Source organism: Balaenoptera borealis (assembly GCF_965194805.1).
Source record: "Balaenoptera borealis genome assembly, chromosome: 19".
Taxonomy (NCBI): domain Eukaryota; kingdom Metazoa; phylum Chordata; class Mammalia; order Artiodactyla; family Balaenopteridae; genus Balaenoptera; species Balaenoptera borealis.
In genome coordinates, this window is record NC_138878.1 from 64,369,982 (window position 1) to 64,382,229 (window position 12,248).

General features: G+C 41.0%; 3 protein-coding genes, 1 long non-coding RNA gene and 1 pseudogene across 5 annotated transcripts in view; 3 read left to right on the forward strand and 2 right to left on the reverse strand.

The window, feature by feature from the left end:
• The window catches only part of LOC309616886 (CDKN2A-interacting protein pseudogene), a 79,103-nt pseudogene extending 67,545 nt beyond the window's left edge, over nt 1–11,558 (forward strand). Inside the window, exon 2 of the transcript XR_014249832.1 lies at nt 6,207–11,558. The product of XR_014249832.1 is annotated as a CDKN2A-interacting protein pseudogene (transcript). The remainder of the gene's footprint in view (nt 1–6,206) is intronic.
• Nucleotides 1–12,248, reverse strand: part of LOC309616863 (uncharacterized protein) — a 131,222-nt gene that overhangs the window by 117,093 nt on the left and 1,881 nt on the right. The window contains exon 2 of the mRNA XM_082368139.1: nt 11,565–11,654. Within this exon, the coding sequence (XP_082224265.1) occupies nt 11,565–11,636 (72 nt within the window). The 5' untranslated portion in view covers nt 11,637–11,654. The remainder of the gene's footprint in view (nt 1–11,564; nt 11,655–12,248) is intronic.
• The window catches only part of LOC309616851 (zinc finger protein 836-like), a gene marked incomplete at its 3' end in the record, with an annotated part of 476,825 nt that overhangs the window by 106,563 nt on the left and 358,014 nt on the right, over nt 1–12,248 (forward strand). The window lies entirely within an intron of this gene.
• LOC309616970 overlaps nt 1–12,248 on the forward strand; it is a 188,410-nt gene that overhangs the window by 89,938 nt on the left and 86,224 nt on the right. The gene's annotated exons all lie outside the window — the stretch shown is intronic.
• The window catches only part of LOC309616854 (uncharacterized protein), a 90,773-nt gene that overhangs the window by 5,587 nt on the left and 72,938 nt on the right, over nt 1–12,248 (reverse strand). The gene's annotated exons all lie outside the window — the stretch shown is intronic.

Genomic DNA, 12,248 nt, shown 5'->3' on the forward strand with positions numbered 1-12,248 from the left:
ATGCAAAGATACCCCAAGTTCATGGATTTGAAGTTGATATTGTCAAGATGTCAAAATAGCCAAAGTTATCAGGATATTCAAAATAATCCCTAGTGTAATCCCAAATCCCAATACCGCTTTGCTGAAGAAACAGATGAATCAATCCTACAATTCCTGTGGAATTTCAGGAGACAATGAATAGCAAAAACAAGCTTGAAAACAAAGTCAGACAATTCACATTTCTTTATTTCAAAACTTTTTCCAAAGCTACACTAATCAAAGCAGTATGGTACTGGCATAAAAACAGAGGGACCTGTGGAACACAAGAGATGCAGAAAAAAACTTTCGTGTATAAGGTCAAATGATGTTCCGCAAGGTTGTCAAGACCACATAATGGGGGAAGGGCAGTCTATGGAACAAAAAGGGTTGAGAAAACTGGATATCCACATGCAGAAGAATTTAGTTGGACCATTATTGTATTAACTCAAAATGCTTCAAAGATCTAAACCTAAGTCCCTAGTGAATAAAACTCCTACAAGTAAATTTACAAAAAAAGATTCTTAACATTGGATTCACCAATGATTTATCAGATATAACAGCAAAAGCTCAGGCCAACAAACTAAAAACAGATGAATTGGACTACATCATAACTATTAACTACTGTGCACTAAACCATACTCAGCAGAGTGAAAAAACAATGTATGGTATAATACAAAATATTTGTAAATCATATATTCAATAATAGTTTAACATCAAGAATATTTATTTAATAAATAAATTTGTTTTTTTAAAAAAAAAAAGAAAGACCCCAAGATTCCAACTATAGTTTGTGACAAGGAGAGACTCTCCATTGCCAAATGCCTGGAAGCTATCCTGCCATTTTCCAGTGATGTAGTGACATTCAGAGCCAAAGTATCTTGCAGAGAAAATAAGATTTGTGCTACTTCCAACTTGACAACTGACACCCTATATTCTCCAGTTAGAATTTGTTCTCAACCAAAAATAATATATTTTTCTTTGGTAAGTGATCTTGGGACTTCCCTTGTGGCACAGTGGTTAAGAATCCGCCTGCCAATATAGGGGACACCAGTTTGAGCCCTGGTCCAGGAACTAAGATCCCACATGCCACGGAGCAACTAAGCCCATGCGCCACAACAACTGAAGCCCGCATGCCTAGAGCCCGTGCTCTGCAACAAGAGAAGCCACTGCAATGAGAAGCCTGCGCACCGCAATGAAGAGTAGCCCCCTCTCACCGCAACTAGAGAAAGCCCATGCACAGCAACAAAGACCCAATGCAGCCAAAATTAACTAAATTAAAAAAAAAAAAAAAAAAGACTACATAAAGAATTCTAAAACGAACTGATCACCAATTCCACCATGGGGTGGGGGACTTTCTCAACCAACCATCCCACATATTGCAAATAAAAAACAAAAACGAAGAGGAACAAAAAACAGAAACCTAATGATAAAAATAAAAGACAGTCATTTATAATGCATAAAAATATACAAAATGAAAGTTGCAGTGCCTTGAACAAATGATGGGTTATCACTGAAGGTACCACTCTACTTCATAAGGTCTCTCATTAAGTTGCTTCAAAATTATGTGTGAAGGCAGAAAGAACAATGGCACACAGGTGATGGCACACGTGGCATGGCATGAACAACAGTTCAGTCAACAGCCTCACAAACATGAGGATGTGAACTTGGACAATACTGCTGTTCGGAGAAGCTGCTATACCACTTACTGAGGCTCAAAGGGGATGGACATTGGTACATGTGAACAACACTGTCACAGTGCCCTTCACACAGGCTTTTGTGACACTGGTCAAAGCCAGAAAAAGAAACTGGAAAGACTTATAGGTCAAGGTCTTCAGACACTTTCTGTCTTGTATGTCAGAACATGCTGACCACTCTACTAAGTAGCTTCAAGTGGTGATTCTGTATGTAACGGGAAAATATTACAGCATATGAGGGAAAGTATTCTCCTTCAAAAATTTTCTGTTACCCAGTAAACCCACTCTACAGAGAATCCACTAGAAGCTGCCCATTAAACATAGGTGGATTACCACAGCAAAGAAACTGGATACAATTTCAGACTCTAGGACTACATACTTCAAAATCAAGTTTAAGAGGAAAACTTATACAAACTAGGGAGAAAGTAAAGTCAGGAAGAGTCTACATTCCCAGACTAACAGAGCAGTACAGGAGCAAAAAAAATACAATATATGGGAGTAAGATATTATAAGATCTTGAGATGGGACCATTTGCTCGACCCAGGGATGCCAAGCTAAGAGCCTGAAAGATTCATGTATGTTCCCCTTGCTGGATTTAGGATCAAAAAGAGGATCTCTCTGTCCACTGTCCTTACAGTTTTCCTAAATAAAAATCACAGAAGATCCAATGCACCTGGCTATTCCACACACCCCTGAAATGTGTGGCAAAAGCAGAACAGAAGAAATGGCTGACAGATCTAAACAGGAAGACAGGGGCTGAGACAGCTCCATACACGTTCTGAGGTGCCAGATAAAATCAAATAGCAGGGACTTCCCTGGTGGCACAGTGGTTAATAATCCGCCTGCCAATGCAGGGGACACGTGTTCGAGCCCTGGGCCAGGAAGATCCCACATGCCACAGAGCAACAAAGCCCGTGTGCCGCAACTACTGAGCCCACGTGCCACAGCTACTGAAGCCCATGCACCCAGAGCCCGTGCTCCATAACAAAAGAAGCCACCACAATGAGAAGCCCACGCACCACAACAGAGTAGCCCCTGCTTGCCGCAACTAGAGAAAGCCCACGCACAGCGACGAAGACCCAATGCAGCCAAAAAAATAATAATAATTAAATAGCAGCCGGTATTTTCCATCTTCTGATTATATCTTCCAAATACAACAGACATGAAACCAGGATAGGGTCAGGGGTTAGACACTAGAAGCATCAGCTTTGATCTATATGGACTAAGAACTGAGCATCCAATAGAATCAAGTCCGTAAAGAGAGAAGAGGGGACAAGACAACCCAGTAACACAGCCCGCATTATGCTCCTCAAAGTCAAGCGACAACCAGTTCACAGCAGTCAGATGCGGCGTGTTGTGGACCTTGATGAAGGCCTTGCCTTTGTCTCTATAGAAGCTGCAGCACCACTGGAGGGTGAAAGAATACATTTTACATTTGGAAGGATAGAGTGGTAACTCGGGTAGAAGAAAAGTCTCCTCTGAGAGTTTAATAAAGAAACTTTGGTTTTCCCAAAGAACTCTCCACCATGAGAAGAGTTTCCCAAGCACTATTAATGTTGTGGCTTCCTCTCTGCCCTGAGATCCCACCTGTGTTCACACTTTTGATACATTCCCACCCATTTGTTTTTTTTTTTGCTGTTTTCGCACCACTCACCAGAGCCCTGGGCTCTTCCTCCAAAAATGGAGATAATGTTCAGATCAGAAAAAGAAATTTCTGCTTATCAGAACAAAGAAATGTAAATTGGTGTGGCTTTTCCAAAATCACAGGTCTTTGTTCAGCTGAGGAATGAGGACATTACAGGTGGGTCAGGAAAAATATTTCACAAATTCATCCACCTCCTCCTTCTAAATGCATCGGGAACAGTGTAATACATGTATCTTAACACTCTTCCAAGAAATAGTCAGTCAAAGCCACAGGGCAGAAGACAAGAAATTGGATATCTTTTAAAAGTTTGCCATTGAGCTTTATACATAATTAAGCTCTTGAACAACCCCTAATGTAACATGAAACGGGCAGATCATCTGAAGAAAGGGTCAGTTTAAACTCGTGATGCCACATCATGTCTGTGTCAACAGGGCTTTCAGATCACATAACGAAAACAGGGCCTCCCAAGAAGCACACAGGGAAAAATGCAAAACACGCAAGGGGAGATCCCAACTTCTAGAGGGAAGTTATCCTCACCCAGGGAGACCAGGTTCCTGCAGGTCTCCACCATCACGTCCCTGTACAAGGCCCTCTGACCAGGGTCCAGGCATTCCCACTCCTCCTGAGAGAACTCAATGACCACATCCTTGAAGGTCAACCATTCCTGAAATGAAAATACATTTCAACAACGGGTCACGAGAAGAGTTATCTTCATACAAAATGGAAAGATGAGAGAGGGGTAAGGATCGATTTGGTTCAAGTATATGTTCTGAAAGATCTGTGTTAAGGTATTTGAAGCAAATACTGTGACCCTTATTTTAAATTCTTATGCTTTTTCATAAGAGATTATCATATCATCCAATAAATATGGATTTGTCATCTTTGTGGAGAATCCATAAAACATATATAAATAATACTAAACAACAGGTTGTCTATGCAGAAGTGTCAGATACTACGTTCTAAACATTGAGTGATATTCAATATTTAAATAAGTTACACTATGAGTGGTGGCTTCAGAGATGACAAAGTCCACAATGGCTTTAAAGAAAACTCAAAATCTTCAATTATGATAATGACAGAAACAGCAATGACTAAAAGTGTCTGAATACTTCCTATAGACAAAACATTACTCAAAATAAGTACTTTACAAGCACGAACTTCTTATCGATATAACAGCTCATTCGAGAAAGATATGTTCCCATCTTACATAGCAGAAAACTGTGTCAGAGACACCAAGAGAAACTCGAACCAAGTCAAGAAGCTAAGCAATGACACAGCAAGCACCTGAACTCAGGTGGTTGAGCCCTGGAATTGAAGCCTAAAAATCAGTTAAGTAAAGGAGAGCATTAAAAGTACACTGACACTTTGTTATAAAGCAGAAGCTAACACACCACTGTAAAGCAATTATACTCCAATAAAGATGTTTAAAAAAAAAAAAAAGAAAAGTACATTGACAGATCCCTGAGTAAAGCTTGAAAGACATCCAAGGTGAATGACATGGAATAGCATGAAAGGTCATTATAGATGTGGGCACACAAGCACATACACATAAAATGTTAGCAATCTTACTACTATTTAAACCATTAACATGATGGTGTAGAAAAAATTCAAGGCCACGGAATATATATATATATACATACACATATATATTTTTTTATTCCTTGGTTAGGGCATTTATTACTTTTACTTTGGATTGCAGACACTTGCTTATGTATATGTACCTTAAATCATTAAAACAAGGATTCAAATCTGTTTCATCTCTTCATGTCTTCTATTACTTAAATACGTCTTTTTTTTTTTATTAGTTATCCATTTTATACATATTAATGTATATATATCAATCCCAATCACCCAATTCATCCCACCACCAAGGCCACGGAATATACTGAAGATATAATTTCAACTGCAAAAAGATATATGCTTTTGAAATCATGTCTTCTATCTAAATGAATGGCTTGCACATCCATGGCGCCCATCACACACGTCAACACTAAATCAACTGGAATGAGAAGACTTATCTCTTTACATATTTCAGGACAATTTTTTTTATCATCGGTTTTTTTGTTTTCCACTAATAAAACACTGACACAAAATTAGAGAAGTTTAGTGTTATACACTATTTTCACAGATTAAGAAAATTATCACAGTGGTAAAGTTAAAAACTTCTTGGAGAATTAAAAATCATGACAAAAAAAGCGTATGGAAAAAATATATTGTTATTAAGCAAGAACATTTCACCAAATGTCATGAAAAGTAAACACTTGATACGTATCCTCTGTAATTACAGTGAAATGAAGGGGGCTGGCCAGGGTACCAGCCTTTCACCACTGCTCAGTGTGCCTGAGCGGGGACCACTGGAGGAAGTAACAGGAGGAAAAACAAAGACCAGGTGTAAGAGACACAGAGAGAGTGTGTCAGACAGTTGGAAATGTGAACATTCACACATCAGATGAGACGGAAAAGCTAAAGGTGAAAGAAAGGAAAAAGATATTCCATGCCAAAGAGAGCAGGGGTGAGTATATTATATCACACAAAGCAAAGGCAAAAACTGACAGAAGGCACAAAGGATATTATACAATCTTAAACGAGTCAATTCACCAAGAAGATGTAACAGTTATAAATATATGTATACATTAGAGCTTCCCCCCAAATGAAGCAAACGTTAACAGAAATCAAGAGGAAAACAGGGACTTCCCTGCTGGCGCAGTGGTTAAGAATCCGCCTGCCAATGCAGGGGACACGGGTTTGATCCCTGGTCCGAGAAGATCCCACATGCCGTGGAGCAACTAAGCCCGTGGGCCACAACTACCGAGCCTGTGCTCTAGAGCCTGCAAGCCACAACTACTGAGCCCGTGTGCCACAACTGAAGCCCGCACGCCTAGAGCCCATGCTCCGCAACAAGAGAAGCCACCACAGTGAGAAGCCCACACACCGCAACGAAGAGTAGCCCCTGCTTGCCGCAACTAGAGAAAGCCCACGCGCAGCAACGAAGACCCAACACAGCCAAAAATAAATTAATTAAAAAAAAAAAAAGACGGAAACAGCAGCACAGTAACAATATGACACTTCAACACCCCCATTTTACTTGAAGGCTATAATAAAAGAGAAATCTACACGGCTAAACCGTTACAACAAAAAGGGAAAAGATCTCCACTCAAGAATTTTTTACATCTCAATGAAGCAGAAAGAGAACAAACTGAATCCAACTTTGGCAGAACAAAAGAGTTAAATAAGAAAGATTCAGATCCTGCAAACCCACTCCTGGGCATATATCTGGAGAAAACCATAATTCGAAAAGATACATGCACCCCAATGTTCACTGCAGCACTATTTACAATACCCAAGACATGTAAGCAACCTAAATGTCCATCAACAGATGAATGGATAAAGAAGATGTGGTATATATGTGTGTGTGTGTGTGTGTGTGTGTGTGTGTGTGTGTGTGTATATATGTATATATATATATATATATATATATACACATATACACACACACACACACACACACACATATATACATATATATACACACACACAATGGAATATTACTCAGCCATAAAAACAAATGAAATAATGCCATTTGCAGCAAAATGGATGGACCTAGAGATTATCATACTAAGTGAAGTAAGCCAGACAGAGAAAGACAAATATATCACTTATATGTGAAACTGAAGGAAAGAAGACACAATTAAACTTATATATGAAACAGAAATAGACCCACAGACATAGTAAAGAAAGTTAGGGGTGACCAAAGCAGAAGGGAGGGGCATAAATTAGGATTTGGTATTAACACATACACACTATTTTGTATAAAATAGATAGCCAACAAGGACCTACTATATAGCACACGGAACCATACTCAGTATTTTGTAATAACCTATAAGGGGAAAGGATCTGAAAAAGAATATATATAAAATTGAGTCATTTTGTTGTACACCCAAAACTAACCAAACACTGTAAATCAACAATACTTCATATAGGGATATATGTATAGCTGATTCACTTTGTTATAAAGCAGAAACTAACACACCATTGTAAAGCAATTATACTCCAATAAAGATGTTAAAAAAAAGAATACTTCAGTAAAAAATTGCTAAGTTGTTCAACATCACTAATTATTAAAGAAATGCAAATCAAAACTACAATGAGCTATCACCTCACACCAGTCAAAATGGCTACCATCAAAAAACCCACAAACAATAAATGCTGGAGAGGGTGTGGAGAGAAGGGGACCCTCCTGCACTGCTGGTGGGAATGTAAAGTGGTAGAGCCATTGTGGAGAAGACTATGGAGGTCCCTTAAAAAAAAACAAAAATAGAGCTATCATATGACACTGCATTCCCACTCCTGGGTATACATCCAGAGAAAAACATGGTCCAAAGGGATACATGCACCCCAGGGTTCACTGCAGCACTGTTCACAAGAGCCAAGGCATGGAAGCAACCTAAATATCCATCAACAGAATAATGGATAAAGAAGATGTGGTACGGGGCTTCCCTGGTGGCGCAACGGTTAAGAATCCGCCTGCCAATGCAGGGGACACGGGTTCGAGCCCTGGTCCGGGAAGATCCCACATGCCACAGGGCAACTAAGCCCATGCGCCACAACTACTGAGGCTGCGCTCTAGAGCCCGCGAGCCACAACTACTGAGCTCACGTGCCACAACTACTGAAGCCTGTGCGCCTAAAGCCTGTGCTCTGCAACAAGAGAAGCCACCGCAATGAGAAGCCCGCGCACTGCAATGAAGAGTAGTCCCCACTCACCGCACCTAGAGAAAGCCCACGTGCAGCAACAAAGACCCAAGGCAGCCAAAAATAAATAATAAAACAAAATTAAAATAAAGAAAATGTGGTACATATATACAATGGAATATTACTCAGCCATTAAAAAGAATGAATTAATGCCATTTGCAGCAACATGGATAGACCTAGAGATTGTCATACTAACTGAAGTAAGTCAGACGGAGGAAGAAATATCGTATGATATCACTTATATGCGGAATCTAAAAAGAAATGATACGGAGCTCTGGTACCCTGAGTCAGAATAGCTCCACAAGTGATGGAGAGCGATCTGTTTCCAGCCAAAGCAGCAGCAGCATTCCCTCTCTGGTAACAACGGTAGGGTCTGGAAAAATTTCTGAACCAGAAGCTCCAGATAAACATGATTCAGCATCCTTTGTTTCTTCGTTGTTGAAATCCAGTGTGAACAGTCACGTGACCCAATCCACTGATTCCAGAGGACGAAGTGGATCACCGAAAAAGAGGGCTTTGGAAGGCTCTTCAGTCTCCGACTCTCAAAGCATCTCAGAGATTGAGGTGCCCTTGTTGGGCTCCTCAGGAAGCTCAGAAGTAGAGTTGCCACTGTTGTATTCTAAACCTTAGAACCTATTCTAAACCTAGAGACAGCTTCAAGCGGTTAACTTCCAAAACTAGTTCAGAGGCAAGTGTTTCGTCATCCGTTTCTAAAAAACAGTTCCTCATCAGGCACATCTTTACTAACCCCCAAGAGCACCACCTCAGCAAACACGATGCTGACTTCCAAAAGCACTTCGCATGCAGCTGCATCAGTGTTAGCTTCCAAGAACAGCTCCCAGACCAGCGGCTCTCTGGTTTCCAAAAGCACTTCCATAGCAAGTGTGTCCCAGCTGGCTTCTAAGAGTCGTTCTCAGACCAGCACGTCACAGCTGAGTTCTAAAAGTACTTTGCAATCGAGCGAGAGTTCTGGCAGATTCTCTTGTTGCAAGTTAACCAATGAAGATGTGAAACAGAAGCAGCCTTCTGTCAATAGACTGTACAAAATGGTGGCATGGAAGCTGGTGGCCGTTGGTGACTTCAGTCCCAGCATGAATCATGGCTCTGAAACGCAGCTATCAAGGCTCTGAAAGCAACACTGGATGTGTCTCTTGTCCCGCTAATAGAACTGGCAGATCTGCCTCAAAATAAGAGCTCTCAAGAAAGTATTATTTGTGAATTGAGATGTAAGCCTGTGTATTTGGGCACTGGCTGTGGAAAAAGCAAAGAAAACACAAAAGCAGTTGCATCAAGAGAAGCCTGGAAGTTATTTCTCAAGAAAAAGATGGTGGTAAAAATATGTAAAAGGAAATACAGAGGCAGTGAAATCGAAGACTTAGTACTCCTCGATGAAGAGTCAAGGCCTGTAAACTTACCTCCAGCATTAAAACATCCTCAAGAATTACTGTAATATGTCCAAAACATCACTGTGTACAATATCTGGTATTTGAAGAGAAAAACTTGCTTACTTCTGTATAATATGAAACACAGGCTTTCACAAATTTTGTATTGCTTTTTTCCAGTTTTGCAGAAGATTTACATTCTAGTTCTCTTCACACAGTGGAAGTTGTAAATAATTTGTGAATGACAGTATACATTAAAAGGTTTATGCATTAACAGCATACCAGTATGCTGTTTTATTTGCTGAAGAAAATACTGTCTTCTATTTTCAATGACACATTAGGTACGATGTGTACTTCTGTAGTCTTAATTTCTGTACTACTTTGAATGTGGTGAAAATGTATTGTCTACCATGCTTTTATTTTTCTAGCTGAATAATCCTTCATGTCAAAGAAAAGGAGACCATAGTATTTGAATGTCTGAAAGTCTGTGAAGCTTAAGGTTTTAAGAATGTTGCCCATAATGTTGAACATGTCTGTTGAAGAATAAAAGAGAAAATAGTTGCCTCAGTTGCCTCAAAAAAAAAAAGAAATCCAAAGATACAAATAAATCTATACTCATAGACTGGAAGCCTCAAAACTCTTGAAATGTCCAAACAAAACGACCCAAACTGTTCTACATATTTAATGCAACCATTATCAAAATTACAATGGCAATTCTTGCAGAAATAGAAAAAACACAGGCCAGACATCATAGAAACTCAAGGGACCGCAAATTGCCAAAACACTCTTGAATAAGAAGAAGGATGGAGGCCACCCTTTAATTTTCAAAACATATTAAAGTAATCAAGATGGTGTGGTACTGGCATAAACACAGATATATAAACCAATGGAACAGAAGAGAATGCTCAGAAATGATCCTTTGTATATATTTAAAATCTACTGATACTAAGGATGCTAAGACTAGACAGTGGAAAAAAGACAGCTGCCATTAACAAATGGTGCTGGGAGGGCTTCCCTGGTGGCGCAGTGGTTAAGAACCTGCCTGCCAATGCAGGGGACATGGGTTTGAGCCCTGGTCCAGGAAGATCCCACATGCTGCAGAGCAACTAAGCCCATGTGCCACAACTACTGAGCCTGTGCTCTAGAGCCCACGAGCCACAACTACTGAGCTGGCATGCCACATGCCTAGAGCCCATGCTCCACAACAACAGAAGCCTGTGCACCGCAACAAAGAGTAGCCCCCGCTCGCCACAACTAGGGAGACGCCTGCGTGCAGCAATGAAGACCCAACGCAACCAAAACTAAATAAATAAATAAATAAAATTTATAGCAAAACAAAACAAATGGTGCTGGGAAACTGGATACCTATGTGATAAACAATGAAGAGGAAACCTTACCTTCATCAAACGTAAAAATTTCTCTGTGCCAAAGAACAAAACCAGCACAGTGAAAATACAAAATCTGAAGAATGAAGGTGATGAAAGTGATTTAAGGAATTTCCACCTCTCAGACATTTAGACTGATTTCATAGTTTGAAATAGATGATGGAATAAAACACCCTCTATCACTGATGTCCGGTTCTGAATTTTTCATTCCATTCCCCATCATTAAGATTCTGAAGTCAGTGACTCACTCATTTAACTTCAATTGCCTTAGAAAAAGTCAGAACAAATTTCCCCTTGTTGGTCTACTCCCAGATTTTACCAGGTATTGTGCACCTAATAACTGACTTTCATGTGCAGTTTCTTTATCCTGGTTTACAGAGAGTAGACAATCCATCCAGATGGGGCCCAAAACAATCCCTCCCACCCAGTAGCACTGACACTCTGCCTGAACCTGTGCATGTGAAGCCCTGCCCAGGACTGCACCCAGTGGAGCCTCTTCACAAGTTCCAGGTCACTGGGTCATGGGGAGATGGGATCTAAGTGGAGATGACAGGCCCTGAGGGAAGGACCCGGGTGAGTGTGAATGTACAGGTGTCAGGCAGGATACTTCAGAGTCAGAGGTTAGCGAGTCCAAAGAAGGGCATTTCAGGAAAGACAGACAGAAGAAACAACTGAGAATATGACTTTACCTGAGAAAGAGCCATTCCTGACTCCTTTTCTTTCCTCTCCCTCCTCTTCCGGGCTTCTTCCTCAGGCAACATGAGTCTTTAGAGGTCGATCTTGAAAGTTGAAAACAGGCTGTTTAATGCTTAGAATCGACACAGCCCCTTCCTGAGTCACAGCCACACACACAGGGAAGACCTCAGCATGTGGAACAGACAGTCCCCTGCTGCCCACTGTCCCAGGAGGGGCTCAGGACAGTAAACTCCCACACAGAGACCAACACGGGAGTTTCCCCACCCTTTCCTTCAGATCAGGCTCCCCTCCTGGTGAGGCCCTCACGTACACAGCAGCAGTGGGCACCTCAGCTGGACCCGACGACCCCCTGCAGGTCACAGACCAGCCCTGATCCACCCCCACGCAGAGCAGAGCCCCTCAGCCTCAGCCCAGATCTCAGCCCTCAGGAACGGGGGGACCCAGAGTCACGATGCTCAGTGAGGGATCCAGATTAGAATTAATTGGGGCACTTTAAATATTATTGAGCTTTGGCCTCACACCGACAATCTAATGAAGAATCCCTCGTTAGAGGGTACAAAACATGTATATGTAAAATGCCTCATCGATCTAATATGAAGCCTGGGTTGAGCACCACTCAGCAGTGGCAAGGCCAGGACAGCCCTCACTTTCTTTTTCTTTCCCAGCTTAACTGAGGT